This window comes from Mauremys reevesii, linkage group 10 (assembly GCF_016161935.1).
Source record: "Mauremys reevesii isolate NIE-2019 linkage group 10, ASM1616193v1, whole genome shotgun sequence".
In the NCBI taxonomy this organism is placed as follows: domain Eukaryota; kingdom Metazoa; phylum Chordata; order Testudines; family Geoemydidae; genus Mauremys; species Mauremys reevesii.
Window position 1 is genome coordinate 26089427 of NC_052632.1, and position 15142 is coordinate 26104568.

A 15142-nucleotide genomic window follows, 5' to 3' on the forward strand; every position below is an offset into this window, starting at 1 on the left:
AAAAACCCCACTCAGAAGGGAGTGAGGCACAAATCTCCACCCAGAAGAAGTGACAGCAAGGAGTGTCGGGGTGGACGAAAGAGGGAGAAAATAGGTGCAGTTGTCCTGAAACTGTGACTGCACAACACCCTCAAAAGAAGAGCCAGGGAACTTAAATTCATAACTCTGCTGGATGCTAAAAACCATAGATTTAACAAGTGCACTTATCTTGGCTCATTACAACAATTTGTAACATACCCTATTGCCTGCTGCCCGTAATTGCCCACTGTGGTCTTCTACAGCAGGTGTGAACCCCCTATACTTAACAATCTATTCCACCTTCTGTTTAGTTTAGGCACTCTGGTTACCTTCTTCAGACCTAAGGAAGAGCTTGTCCCTTCCACCAACAAAAGTTGGTCCTATAAGAGATTAACTCACCTAGCATGTCACACTGTTCTATTAACATTTCAAAAAAATTAAACTTACAAAATTTATCCTAATTTTGAATGAAAACAAAGTTTAACCAGCTGAGGGCCATTGACTAACGGCATTGTACACCCAGCATGGGGTGTGACTTTACATGTGGGAGCATGACCAAGGTCCTGCATTCCCATTCATTTGCCAGCACCTGGAGGAAGTACATACTGGACTTTTCAGGTACCACTCTCCCAGGAGCCATCAGGCCAGCTTCTGTCCTATGCAGGCACAACACCTGCAGACACTACTGCCTGGGTGATACGACTTCCCAGTCAGCATTGCTGTGGTTAAACATGCTTTTACTTTTTTTAAGCTTTTACGTTTGTAAGTCGGTGCAGGAAGGAAAAGAGACAGACACCTCTCAGTACAAGAATAAATTATGAGACTTACAAGGAAACACCAAATTAATATATTCTAGTTCTTCTCAAGAAGCTAAAAAGTAATTCTTCCCTCCTTCTCTTTTCTCTGCATCCCAACCCCCGTTTGAAGCAGACACCCTCCACTCCTGCAAGGTAGGGTCTACAACTTGAACTCCTTCAGAGTGTTTTCCTTTCTGACCCTCTCCTGGATTTCTAAAACCCAGTGAGAACCTGAAAATAATTTTCACTGAAGAAATTGGTTCAAACTGGTTGTCTTGCCTAGTTTAGGACAGAAAAGCATTTCAGTATCCAGGGCTGAAGAGGGCAATATTAAATTAGTAAAATATGAGAAAGCACAGACCTTTCCAGTTTCCCCGGGCAATTTAACAGTTTATTCCTCCTCTATAGCACATGCAAGAACAATAATCAAACATTTAAAACACTACTTTAAAAAATGAAGTAGGGTCTATAGCTCAATATTTCTCATATATATGTTTTATTTTACAAAGAGCAATTTGAACCAGATCTTCATGTGTTTTAAAGCTTAAATGTACTCATTTCTGCCAGAGCCTATGAAATTTACAGTATATCACTGTCTCCTAGTAGTAATGTTTTTTGCCATTAAAAAGAAACATTTTCAAAATGATAATCATTTTAGGGTTTATGTCCATACTATTTAATTACCTAAATGATCAGCTTTAATTCCAAACCTTATTTTATTGGATAGTGAAAACAAATGAAGGGAAATCCATTTGAGCCTGAAAGGCTATTGATTGTGTCCCAGGAGATCTCCAAAAGAATGGATATGGCACTCTTATTGCTCCAAGTTTGATTAAATTGCAATAGCAGGACAAAACTAAATATATAACTAATCATAAAGAGCCATGTGGTTTTAAAGTAGTTACATGATTTTTTTTTTTACTAGTAGACTATGTTTTTATTGCACCATGAAAATTAGAAATGATATCAGCCAACACACTGGAGACATTGGAAAAGATGGAGATGAGGAGTCCTTTTTGCTGAAGACTTTCCAGAAAGGATAAAAAAGTTTCATAAAAATCCTGTGCCCTGAATTCTTCCAGAGCTCTGACCCTACATACTAGCTGTTTTAAAACATGCCTCTATTGTTGTTATGGTTTGAATTGCGATAGTGCTGAGGAGCTCCAGTTAAGGACTAGGCTCCATCGTGCTACGTTCTGTACAAACACACAGCAAAAAGATGGTCCCTACTCCCAAAGATCTTACAGTTTATTATAAAAAGAACTAATCAGGAAATCAAATGGGAAATAACGATTTAAGCAAAGCTGATTTTGCAAGTACATGGATTGTAAATGAAAGAGCACTATAAAACAGACAAAGAAAAAAACTTTCAAGGGGATACCATCGACCTGATAATTGTCTCTCTGTCTGAAAACAGCTTAGCTAGTATTATTAACACCACCACCTAAGATTCCCGTAACTGAAGAAGATCACAGAAAAATATTCTTTACATTTTCAGTTTTACTTTGTGTATTTGACAGCAATTTGCGTATGATCAATTTCACTGTTTCCCCCGTAGAATCAGGTATTTAGCCAGTTTCCCTTCCTTGTGAAGATCCTTCATATAGCAATAGGGAAAAATAATCTTTTTTTCAATTAGGAAAATGTGATTGTCCCCCTGCCAATTTTTGTGGTTTTACAAACAGGCAGAGGTAGAACCTGTAAGTTCTTTCTTTCTTTCGATTATACTGCTGTCTGTCACCGCAGTAGCTGAGCAAAGCAACTTTCATGCATGCTTGACAGCAATACAAAAGACCCTAGTGGATTTTCTGACTCTCCTCCCATTTCAGAATAAAAAAAACCTGTTTGGGGTATTTTTTAGGGGTGTGTGGGAGGGACAGGGAAGTGTTAGGGTTTAAAAAAAATTTAGTTGTTTGAATTGCATTACAGCTATGTTCCTTTGAGTTTTCTTTAATTGACTAGATTTCCATGCGTCAAATGTTTGAGCAGATCGGAAATGTCCACTGTTCCTTTGTCTGCATTCATTTTAGAAAATGAAGCTCTGGAATAGATTCCACCCTTAAGACAAGAAGGTGCAGATCACACCCTGCAGCACGAGCAAGGCCTATTATGCCCCATGGAAGAGGGTAGCAGAATTAACCCGTGGGAAGGGCTGTTGGTGTTCTCACTGCCCCTCTTCCTTGAGGCGTCCACAGGTCAGGGACAGCTTCAGGGCTGTTCAACACTGGAAAGTTAGGTGGACCTAGCTAAGTTGCTCAGGGGCATGAAAAATTCACTCTCCTGAGAGACATAGTTAGGCTGACCTAAGTCCCAGTATAGACATGGCTAGGTGAGTGGAAGAATTCTTCCATCAACCTGCTACTGCCTCTTGGAGAGGTGAATTTAACTCAGTGACAGAAAAACCCCTTCCATCACTGTAGTAAGTGCCTACACTATAGTGCTACTGAAGTCGCATTTCTAGCCTAGACATACCCTCAGTTTCCACAGAGCACTCCACCAGAACCCAGCTGGCAGAGACTGTCAAAGGCACCCACAAATTAGCACATCACCTGAGAACCTAGCTATACCCGCTCCCAGGTCAGTGACACCACTTTATGGGCTGCACTGGTGTTAGGACCCAGGGACTAGAACACAGGTCTGCAGAGCCCAGGGCAGCTGATAGTCCCACAGTGGCACTGGGAGGCCATGCGGAGACACAGCTAGGGAGCACTGTGCAGAGTAGGTGCCGCAAAAAGCACTGCCCAAGAAACCCAGAATGACTGTACCTTGTGGCCCTCTGATTGGCCAAGTATTCCTACTTAGCCCCAGGAAGTTGTTGGGGCAGCCACACAGATTTTGGCCTGCTGGAACACCAGACTTCGCCTGATCGTCATCTCTGACTCCAGCCTGACTTCAACCCTGATCTCTGCCTCTCGATTCTAACCTGGTACTATCTCTGATCTCCAGTCTCTGACCATAGCTTGACTCTGACCCTGACTCTTGTTTTCGGGACCTGGCCTTGCGATTGCTTCAACTCCTGCCAGGCAACTCCAATCCCTGGTGGGCAAACCTCAGCTGTGACCGCCTATACTGTTGTCCCTTGCAACAGGTTAGACATGTTTGCCACCACAACCCAGCAGAGGGCAGTTTGCAGCCATTTCATCTGCCCATCTGATGGAATTTCTGGAATCCTACATCCTGCAAAGTCCCAAACAGCCAGGAGGAAATATGGCTATTGCCTTAAGGATGTCATGTCAGACAGCTTTCCCTTAGAGATGGTCCTCCAAGCTCCCAACAGGTTCCCATGACAATCTTTCTGCTTCCACAGACTCAGAATGGATGACGCTAGGATACAGTAAGGACTCTCTCTCATGGGATAATAGGATTTTTAGCCTATTGTACTGCATTGCATTCTGGGGCATCTCAGCCTCAAAGAACCGGATGCAGCTGTAAAATAATCCAGACAAATATTAAAGAGGTCCACCTTGCCTAAGAAAGAGGGAGAAGGCATGTTGCCTACCAACAGAAAATGCCTACCAGGGGGTTGCAGAGAAAGGTAGGAAGGTGCATCTGGTGTCAGAAAGGGGCAGAAAAATCTGCACTGAAAGTTCTACTGCATTAGAGTGATCCTTGGAGCAAGCAAACGTGCGTGTCAAAGTGTGGCTGTCCTCTGAAAAGTGACTAAAACAGGTGCTATTATTTTTCAATTACTTACAGATTAAGAGTGCTTCATGGACAAGTTAAAAGATGGGTTTTGTAACTGCCACCTCTGGATCAGCCTGAGTTTGTGCTGAGTTCTTTCCTTTTTGTACAATATCAGCAGTTGTAAAGATTCTGGAGATCATATTCTGCCCTCAGCAACACCTGTGCCACTCCATTGTAGGCTTGCACAAGTGTAACTGACTGAGCTTAGTGCACAGTTCTGATGATGATGCGCAAGATGCAAAAGAATGCAGCTCATTGTCTAAACTGTGTTGGCTCTTTGCAGCTAACAGCGGTATAAAGCAATAAACTTAGTTTTGGCACTACAGGAAGTAGATATGGCTCTGAATACACAAGAAGCAACTCTGTTGAATAAAGAGATACCATTCTTATATATACTCTATAAGTTTTGCACTTTAAAAGGACTCAGACACTGTAGCCTCTATAGAAAATATATTCCCTATAGTTCTGGACGTAGACCTTTCGGAAAACCCTTTTTCATACCAAAAATGCTATTATTAGATACATCTTTGCAGAAATCCTGACTATCACACAGAAATCCTGACTATCACACAGATGAAGTCAGTATGCTCTCAGTCTCCCCAATGTCTGGGAAAGTTCTACAAGGTGCCAGGGAGCAACAAGAATATTATGCTCAAAGGAGCCCAGTTGTTCTCCTTCCCCTGATGTTTGTCATATTACCCAAGACAAAGGAAAAGCTTCCATGTCTGAAAAGCAAGCTCTTCTAGCAGAGAATGTGCAGACACTCATCCCACACCCAGCCAAACTACATGTTGTGACAACAGTAATCTTATTTGTTTTGGGACAAAAAGAGTCAGCCCTGAAGCTACAGGGGCAAATTTAAGCAGCAGAGGCTGCAGACAAATGCTGAGGAGATGAGAACTTGGCAGCACAAGATAAGATAAAGGTATCTGCCCTCAATTACGCTCAGGCAACCCCCACTGATTTCAATTGTTTCAAACAGGGAGATTGCATGGGTGTAGCTGAACTTGGCCTAGAAACTTCAAATATTGAGTTACAATGCGATGATCCAGTCCAGTTTCAGTTCAGACTAGTGGAGATTACCAAGATATTAAATTGCTGCGTATGTAATTATATTATGAGGCAGTATTTGCAGTACTTGCAAGCTTAGCTCCTGGTATGCATATAATTGCCTGTGCCCGCGATAGACAGTACTCGTTCACTGCGCATGGGCAAGCATTACACATACGCACTGGGCAAGGCATTGAGCGCCTTAGCTACATGTGCAAATTTTAGTTTCTGTGCCTGCTTCTGTGGGTGCAGTTAGCTGCAAGCACAAAAACAGAGGGGCTAGAGCTGAAAACTTGGCCCAGGGCATCGCTACATATTTAGAAAAGACAGAATTTGGCACTCCCTGCCTTCCCTCATCTTCCACACCCCAGTTGTCTTTCTCTCACACACATACACTGGGTCACATTTTCAAGAAGGTGGTCTCTTTTTTGAGCCTGCAAAACTTGTGCCCAGCCATTCACGTGAGGGATACCAACTGACTGAGCACAAAATCTGAGTGCAAACTGTACCTGCAGAAAAGTACATAGGTACCATAGCAATACTGGGAACTTTTTGTTACACTTCTAAGCTGTGTCATTCACTAGGACTTGCCTGGCACAATTTCTCAGATATCCCCTCTACGAAGTCTGAAGAATGAGGTATCTGCAGAGCACAATGCTTTACTCATCCTCTACCAGCTCTGGTCCCATCAACTATTCCATTACACCAGTCTTGTGGTCTAAAAGTCTCGAGCTGCTTCAGTTCAGGCGTATGAGCCTGAACGAGCCAGGCTGTAGCTAAAGACAAGAAAACTAGTCAGATTTGAAAACAATTAAAAATGCATTTTGTTTTGGGTTTTGTTGTGAGTGTCTAATCATTAAGTATATCATCCTTAAAGCACAAGAGAGAATATACATTTACAGAAGTGTTCCACTCCTAGTATAGCATAAAGCAGACTGAAGCATGGAATTTGTCGGACTGCTTCACAAGATACAGTGCCATAGCCTATACTACTGCTTTCTAACACAACAACCCTATCTATAAAATATCCTGACAACTGTAATGCTTTGGCACTACATAATGCTTTGTTTGTTTGTGAGTGAGCATATAACCTATAAGCAACAGCCACACCTGTGTAGATGATGCAGTCGGGACAGAGAAGCCAGGCCAAAGGCTTTTTACGGGTATAGTAATATCAGGGTGTGATTTTTTTTGGCAACAACACTTCTAAAATAGCAAAAGCCCTAGTGTAGATGCAGTTATACCAGCATAAATGTGATTTCACTTGGGGAACCTGTACAAGCTATGCTGGAAGAAGAACTTTTTTTGCTGGTATAAACTACACCTATACTAGGAGGGTTTGCCTGATAGCTATACCAACAAACCTTTTGTAGTTTAGAGTAGGCCTAAGGCAAAATAGGCTTTTACTGCTGCTCTGCTTAGCTTGTGCAAAAAATTTGCTTCCCTCTCACAATACTCACTTCTCCAAGAACTAATGTATATACATTCAGATAAACAGAGTTAGCAAGACCATCTGCAATGCAGCCATCTGGTGGCTCCCAATAACATTACACCAGTGATTGAAGAGAGGTGATTAGCACTGGCTAACTTGGAATCACTTTTAAGTAAAGATAAGAAAGTGATCGTTCATGAGGAGCAAGAAAAATTAGAATCCCATACATATGGACAGGTAGAAAACGAATATGCACATGAACGTGAATCACCAGCGTAATTAACATTGCTCAAGATAATCCCACTCACACCCTAACAAGGAGTGAGTCAGACTGCAGTCTGGCTCCTGAGGCACATGCTACTATCCAATGAGCCTTAGCCTCTAGATACAGATGGACATGGAAATGGAAGTGTTCAGGCTGTTGATAACCACCCATTCTAGGGCCCCAGGCCCCAGTTCAGCTGTGGATCCCTAGTCAGCAAAGCACGTAAGTGTGTGCTTACATTTTGGAATGTGCTTAAAGGAGATTTTCAAAGGCACAAACTGACTTGCGGTGAGAGCTGGGTGCCTAACTGCCTTTTGTGACATTTACAATCTTCCCTAGCGGTTTAATGTGGGACTTGAGCATGTGCCTAAAGCTAAGCATAAGCTTTAGTGCTTTGCTGACTTGGGATGGACTTAATCTGTCTCAGGCCTTGTCTACACTACAAGACTATTTCGAATCAACTTAGTTCGAATTTGTGGATTCGACCTTATGAAGTCGAATTTGTGTATCCATACTAAATACACTAATTTGAATTTCTGAGTCCACATTCACGGGGCCAGCGTCGACTTTGGAAGCGGTGCACTGTGGGAAGCTATCCCACAGTTCCCGCAGTCCCCGCTGCCCATTGGAATGCTGGGTAGAGCCCCCAATGCCTGCTGGGGGGAGAAATGTGTCGAGGGTGGTTTTGGGTAAGTGTCGTCATTGAACCGTCAATCACAACCTCCCTCCTTCCCTCCTTGAAAGCGCCTGCGGGCAATCTGTTTGTGCACTTTTCTGGTCAGTGACAGCGCGGACGCCACAGCACTGCAAGCATGGAGCCCGCTGCGATCATCGCCGTTTTCTCCTCCTCGCACTTTATCGTCCACCTCTTCCACATTCAGCTGCTGAGAAATTGGGCTACTTTTCAATGGTGCTGCAAGCACTGGGGGACCATAGGGGACGTTTTACAAACATCAACGTCGGGTGGCCGGGCAAGGTTCATGATGCGTGTGTTTTCAGGAACTGTGGGCTGCTCAGACGCCTGCAGGAAGGTAGTTTCTTCCCGGACCACGAAATAACTGTTGTGGATGTGCAGATGCCTATAGTCATCCTCGGGGACCCAGCCTGCCCGCTAATGCACTTGCTCATGAAGCCCTATACAGGCGCCTGGGACAGCGACAAGGAACTCTTCAAATACCAGCGAGCAGCGTGACCTGTGACTGTTCAGTTTCTTTACAGAGAAGCTGAACCTGCCCCTGTTTCTTTACCCAGTTACTGTTGACTCTCCTCTTCGGTTACATACCCCGTTCACCCCGTTACCCCCACTTCCAGCACACGTGTAAAAATAAAATACCGGTACATGTCCCATTATTACTTAACAAAGGTTTCTTTATTCATGACTTTTCGTGAAAGGGTTGAAACTGGGACGCAGGCTGTGCTGGGTAGGGTGTGCGGTGATGTAAAGACCGCCTCTAAACTCAAGGAATGACAGGCTCCTGCTCCTAGAGCGGTCCGCAGTGCCGGAATGCTTCTTTCAACGGAGCCTGCCATCCCTCTTTATGGAATTCTGTGTGCGGGCGGATATGTGACCTTGTGGTGGAGGAGGACGGATACAGATTCCTCAGCTGCGTGACTCAGCGGTCCAGGACAAGGACCACTGTATAAGATCTGTAACCGCCCTCCCCCCCTGCAAAGTCACATCTCCCCCGCCCACACAGATCCTGGAAACCACCTCCAAAAACCGACCAGGGTGCTTACTGACTGCACCGTGTGTGTGACCCGCTGCTGATCCTGCCCCCGTGTCTGTACCCTGGGAAAGGTGACTGTCCTATGCAATTAACCACCCCCTTCCCCACGCCCCCCATTCAAACACAGTCTTCTTTGAAAAAACATAACGGAAACAGTAATTAACAGCAAAGCATTTTTATTAATTAAGTAGACAGGTAGGGGATGGGACTGGGATTGGGACTACTGTGAGTCTGGAAGTGAAGGACTTCGGCAAATGTAGGGTATGAGAGCTTTTGGGTACTTGAGCACTGTGCTGTGGTGCAGTGACAGTATTCACGTCTCCGGCCGCCCCTCCTCCTGATTATTTTCTGTCTCTCATGGCTTTGGAGACCTTCTCGTAGGTCTTCGCATTCCCTTTTTTGGAGCGCAGCTCCGAAAGCACAGACTCCTCGCCCCACACACCGATCAGATCGAAGAGTTCCCAGTCAGTCTATGCTGGGTCCCTCTTTCTATTCACAGATAACATGAACTCCTCTGCTGGAGAGCTCTGCATCGTTGCAGGTGCTGCGGAGCTCGCCCCGATGTCCAGCCAGGACGTCAGATTCAAAGTGCCCAGACAGGAAAATGAATTCAAATTTTCCCGGGTCATTTCCTGTGTGGCTGGTCAGAGAATCCAAGCTCGGACTGCTGTCCAGAGCGTCAACAGAGTAGTGCACTGTGGGATAGCCCCCGGAGCTACTAAGTTCGATTTGCATCCACACCTAGCCTAATTTGAGCTAGCCATGTCGAATTTAGCGTTACTCCACCTGTCGGGGTGGAGTACCAAATTCGAACTAAAGAGCCCTCTAGTTCGAATTAAATGGCTTCCTGGTGTGGACGGTTGAGAGGTTAGTTCGAATTAACGCTGCTAAATTCGAATTAAAGTCCTAGTGTAGACCAGGCCTAAGTGCTTTGCTGAACTGGGACCTTGATGAGAACCAGCGTAAAATGTAAATTCATTAACCTAGTGAGAATGCCCCCGTGTGAACTGATGGAGAACGCTCATTTTAATGATGTGCCATGTGGAGAATGCAGAGACAATGAAGCACTCATGTGGAGTGTTTCCGTTTGTCCACACATCCAAGAACAGTGCTAAAATAAAATATTCACAAGTGGGCAGATTTTCAAAACGCTCAGTACACAGCAACTCCCCTTTGCTCTCAATAGGAGCAGTTGGGTGCTGAGCACTTTTGAAAAGGTAGAGATAAGTGGTAAAGGAAATAGACATTCATTAGTGAGCATGTTTAATTATTTATTTTACAGGCTGTTTGCACAGGGCAACAGAAAACAGGTAGATCTATTTGGCTGTTTTCTCCAGAACTTGCTCCAGCTTGTCTCCTTCCAACTAGGCCCACAATGTAATTAGTCCTGGTCTTTCATTCTTGTTTCTGACCTTCCTTTATGTAATTCTGGATCTTTCCAATTGTTCCAACCTCTTCTCCTCTGTACTGCCCTGTCCATTTTATGGACACTTGGCATTTTATATATTTTTACATGATATTCTAGCAATTCACATTCAGACAGAGTGTTGTCTGATCTCAAGACAGCATTATTTAAGCACACAATAAAATCTGCAAAGATTGCTCTTTTACCTGCTAGTTGAACAGTGTAATCCAGAGTTTCAAAACAAAGTTGCATGCTAAGAAACTGTTGGGATATATGTCACCATTTTTTATCATCGTTTTCTCATTGTTTATAATAACCTATTGGAACTGAAATCTTACCAGACAGAATGATCTTCCCCAATCAGCATCCAGCCACTGGAGTGGACTTGTTTGTTTTGGGAGTTGGACTTCAGAAAGGGCAGCATTAAAAGGATTTAGTCTGAAAGAAAAGTCAAAATAAATATATAAACTTGAACATGTTTTACCCAATAAATCAAGCTGAATTTTGTGAGGCTGGTGCACCCGAAGGTGTGTTCCTTTCCAGTGACACTCAGCCCTCAGGCTCTAGTGCAGGCTCCGCGCTGGGCTGAATTTCACCAACGGAGCTCAAAAGTATTTTCATGGGAGAGACCATATAAAATTCTATGTATATCCAACATAAGTATAGAGCTAGGAGGCAAGAGCTAGGTTTGCTGCCTTTTAATGAAGCAAAAAGAGAAATGTAACATTGTCATAGCACTTTGTCTTCCAACCTAGAAGTTCATTTTTATTCCATGAATACCAGATCCTTCTCTGTTACAATATAAGGCAGGGGTAAGCAACCTATGGCACATGTGCTGAAGGCGGCACGTGAGCTGATTTTCAGTGGCACTCACACCGCCTGGGTTCTGGCCACCCGTCCGGGGGGGGCTCTGCATTTTAATTTAATTGTAAATGAAGCTTCTTAAATGTTTTAAAAACCTTATTTACTTTGCATACAACAAAAATTTAGTTATATATTATAGACTTATAGAAAGAGACCATCTAAAAACGTTAACGTGTATTACTGGCACGCGAAACCCTAAATTAGAGGAGAATAAATGTAACGTGTATTACTGGCATACCACTACTGAAAGGTTGTCGACCACTGATATAGGACAGTGGTGGATAGAATTGCTACCCACAACAAGCCACGCTTTCTGCCACTGAATTGAGGGAGATGAAAACCAATACCCAGCACAATTGAAATACTGGTTGTCCACATGCCATTGATTTCAAACACTTGCATTTCTTCACTAACACGTTTCCCCTGCCATTAAGGCAGCAAGCAGCCGTTACCAACTATCCAGTTTACAGCTTGGTGCCAGCATGCTCATGTTTTACCTTCCCCTTCTGAACTACAGGTGCTTGGATGTGGGTCTGTTGCCCAAGCCGTCCTTAGCCGAGGGGCCATGGGTGGAACGGTAACAGTATCCGTTGGATTTGCAATGGCAGTCACCATGGCAGTGTATGTGTCTGGGGGCGTGTCTGGTAAGTCATTTTTTTGTGTGAAGCATTCATACCACAGATTTATATATAGTCCAGTTTCACGGTATTCTTATCAGTTACACATTTAGCAACTTCAAGTTGCTGTCTGTACCATTATAGCAGAGAATAGATCAGATCTCCCATTAACCCCATCCCTCCCCACACTTTCCTTTTTCAGCATTTCATAAATTCAGCCACCAGTCTCCATTCTGGATTTAAACACGTAACACTAAGGCCCCTAGGGATCCTGGTCCTTACAATAAGTGCTTTGCACCAGGTCAGAAGCCAGCTAAGCCACTGCCCTGAGGTTTCCTCAGCAGAGAGGGCTCCCTGGACAGCATAGGAGCCATGTTAGGGTAATGGCCAGGAAAAGCTGCTAAAGTCCAGCAATGCCCAGCTACTACAATGATTCCCAGCTGGGTACAAGTTAGAGTGACCCTGAAGTTGCTCTAACTGGCATCACTAGCCAGCCCTAGGATCAGGGGTGTATAAAGGTGACATACATACACCTTTGCCATCCCCTTCCCCATGTCTGCAGCAAGGGGAGCTGAGCCAGACTACAGATCGAGGTCTCAGGTCAGTAAAGTAGCAAGTGCCTTTCTCCTCTCCCTCCGTGCCTCCCCCACTCCCCCGATTTGTAAAATAACGTCAGCTTGGTCACTTTTAAGAATCAGGCATTACAGAAATCAATAAAAGATGAAGGGATTCAAGGAAAAGGTTTAAACATGCCAGATGTTCTTCATAATCCGGGAATAACATGCAAACCCATAATAATTCTCTTCTTGTACTGTGAGACTTTCCCTTTGTTTCTCTGTCTACCTTTCCACTTGTCTATATATAAATCAAATCAGTGAATCCATCCGGGCATCTCTAATGTGCCTATCACTGAGGTAACTCATTACAGTACTGACATGTAGCACACTTATACCCTCCCATTTGGCTCTGACCAAATTGATCCTGGGAGCGTTTGTATACCTGCTTTCAGCTCTAGTGTTTATTTTGAGTTAGCTCTCGCACCTAAAAGGGAAGCTTGCATTTTTTGTTTATAACTTAAGCAAAATTAATTGCAAGTGAAGAGGAGATTGCCAGGGTTAAAGTTAAAGGGTTCCCTTGCCCTCTAGTTTCGGTTGAGGAAACTGTGACCGCTGATAAGAGGGGCAGTTCAGCCTAGCAATAAGCATGTAAATCTAGTTGCCTTGGAAGGAATTGCTGCAACTGTTTGTTTTCTCCTCTCTAGTGTGTTTTTACGCAGACAATACATTGAGATAACCGACTGAGAGGATGTTTCTAGGTTCATACCAAGAAGTGGTTCAGTGTATTGTGAAACAGCCAGATCTCATTACCTTCCCTCAGACAGATAAGTGTGATTCAATAGTATCACACAAGCTTAATTTGGTAGTACAGTATGTCAGGAATGCTGTTCTAATCTGAGCAAGGATTAACTACAGCTGTTGCTTGTGATGTGGATACAGTTAGGTTAGGTCTTCCAATGCAGCACTATGAAAATAACCTGGAAAGCACATCTCACTTTTTGTACCTTTAAAGGATATTCATCTGGACCTGCCTAAAATATATGGGGCTCAGCTGTGGCAAGGTTGCAAAGCTTTTCCTTTGAGAAGGGATTCTGCATGCAGCAAATTTTCTCTGGGAAAGAGCAGATGTGTCAATAGGATGTGACAACCCAACATCTAATTAGTTGTATATGTTGTAGAATATCCGTTTCCACATAGCCTCATTAATAAACCCTCTGGTTCACTGGAATCCTGCATTCCCATGGCTAAGTGCTGCTGACATCCTTTGCATTGGTACTTTAAGAAATTCTAACTCCCTGTATCATAAGGTTAAAGGTCTGGATAATTTGAGCTTTCTTCTAGATGCCATTTTAAGGGAATATCCCTTTTTCCCACCATTCTGGGGCTGTCTACATCCCTGTCAATGCCCTGAGAATTCCCCATCCCACATTTTTTCCTCATTTCACTGTTGATGCTTCCCCATCCTTCTGGCTGAATTAGAATGGAAATGACATTTTTCAAAGCCTGTCAGTGCTGCTATTTCATCATTTGAAGGAGCAGTAGGTGGCTCAAAGACCAAGAATCTTGAGTCTCTCCCAAGTCAGTGGCAAATCCATCCAGTAGAGTAGCCCATTGCAGATCTAATTTTATCAGCCATTTCTAATGAGCTCCTTTTCCAGGTTATAATCATCTCCCCTGCATATACTCGCTAAGCACAGGTGTGGGATTGTTGAAAGAAAAGAAAATTGTTCATTTCAGACAGAGCAAGGAAAAAGAAAGATAAGACAAGGACATATGAAATTCGCATGAAGGATTGTTAAATAAGCTCCCATCCATCTATTAGCTCTATGATAAAGCATTAGAGGAGTTCAGAATTCATTCTAGACTGATGACAGTTTTGGAAAGGATACAAGGGACAGTTTTGGAAAGGATACAAGGGAGGTCTTTATCCTACTTGTTATCTGTGTTTATCTGTTCACGTGTCATAGGTGCTTATGTTTCACAAGATGATAACACAGTGCAAGTAAACATGGAAATAGCAGAGAGAAAACCTTTCTCCATTGCTATCCTTTGACAAAGGTCACTTTCTTATATACATTTTATCAAAGACAATGGCCACCATTTTTCTTGTCTCAATATATCTCTGAATGTGGCTTTACCTGGAAGTTACCACATGGCATATTCTATATTGGAGCAAAATCCAAGTTCATCATATTTACATTTTAGAATATCTTGGTCTACATATTACTGTAACTAGAAATATGCATTTCTTAAGCATCTACTGCACATCCAGCTATAATGAGGTTTACAGAGGCATTCAATGCTTTTCCCCAATGCGGATTAAAAGGTGTTGAGGGAAGTCGATAATACATGACGTAATAAACAACACAATTCAGATTTTGATAATGAAGTTGTTACAGTCAACTCAGCTATTGGAGAAATCTCATCCTTTCTAAATATCTAGGTACTTACATGGTCCCTGTCACAAATGCATCCGAGCACTTCCTAAATATTTAAAAATAGGTCCCTCTGCTTACACAGGGTCACCACAGCAGCTCTCTGGCCACACACCCTCCTGAACTCAGCATAGGAGTGTGGTGAGGGGTAAGGGTACGGTGAGGGGTAGAGTGCGTCTACTCACCAGTGAAGGGTAAGGGTGTGTCTATTCAGTGGTGATCTCAATTCCAGATAGCCTCTAGTCAGCACACCTAAGCAGTCTGAGGTGATTTTACTTTATGCCAAGGAAG

General features: G+C 43.4%; 1 protein-coding gene and 1 long non-coding RNA gene across 5 annotated transcripts in view; one reads left to right on the top strand and one right to left on the bottom strand.

Moving 5' to 3' along the window:
- Positions 1 to 15142, bottom strand: part of LOC120373354 — a 75807-nt gene that overhangs the window by 30061 nt on the left and 30604 nt on the right. The window contains exon 2 of the long non-coding RNA XR_005585506.1: positions 10717 to 10816. This is a non-coding gene — a long non-coding RNA (uncharacterized LOC120373354). The remainder of the gene's footprint in view (positions 1 to 10716; positions 10817 to 15142) is intronic.
- The window catches only part of AQP9 (aquaporin 9), a 40464-nt gene that overhangs the window by 8434 nt on the left and 16888 nt on the right, over positions 1 to 15142 (top strand). For 3 of the 4 annotated variants that reach the window (XM_039491691.1, XM_039491690.1, XM_039491692.1), the window contains exon 2: positions 11760 to 11886. In XM_039491691.1, the coding sequence (XP_039347625.1) occupies positions 11760 to 11886 (127 nt within the window). Of the gene's footprint in view, positions 1 to 948; positions 969 to 11759; positions 11887 to 15142 lie in introns of all 4 variants that reach the window. The other variant, XM_039491693.1, reaches the window with a different exon arrangement.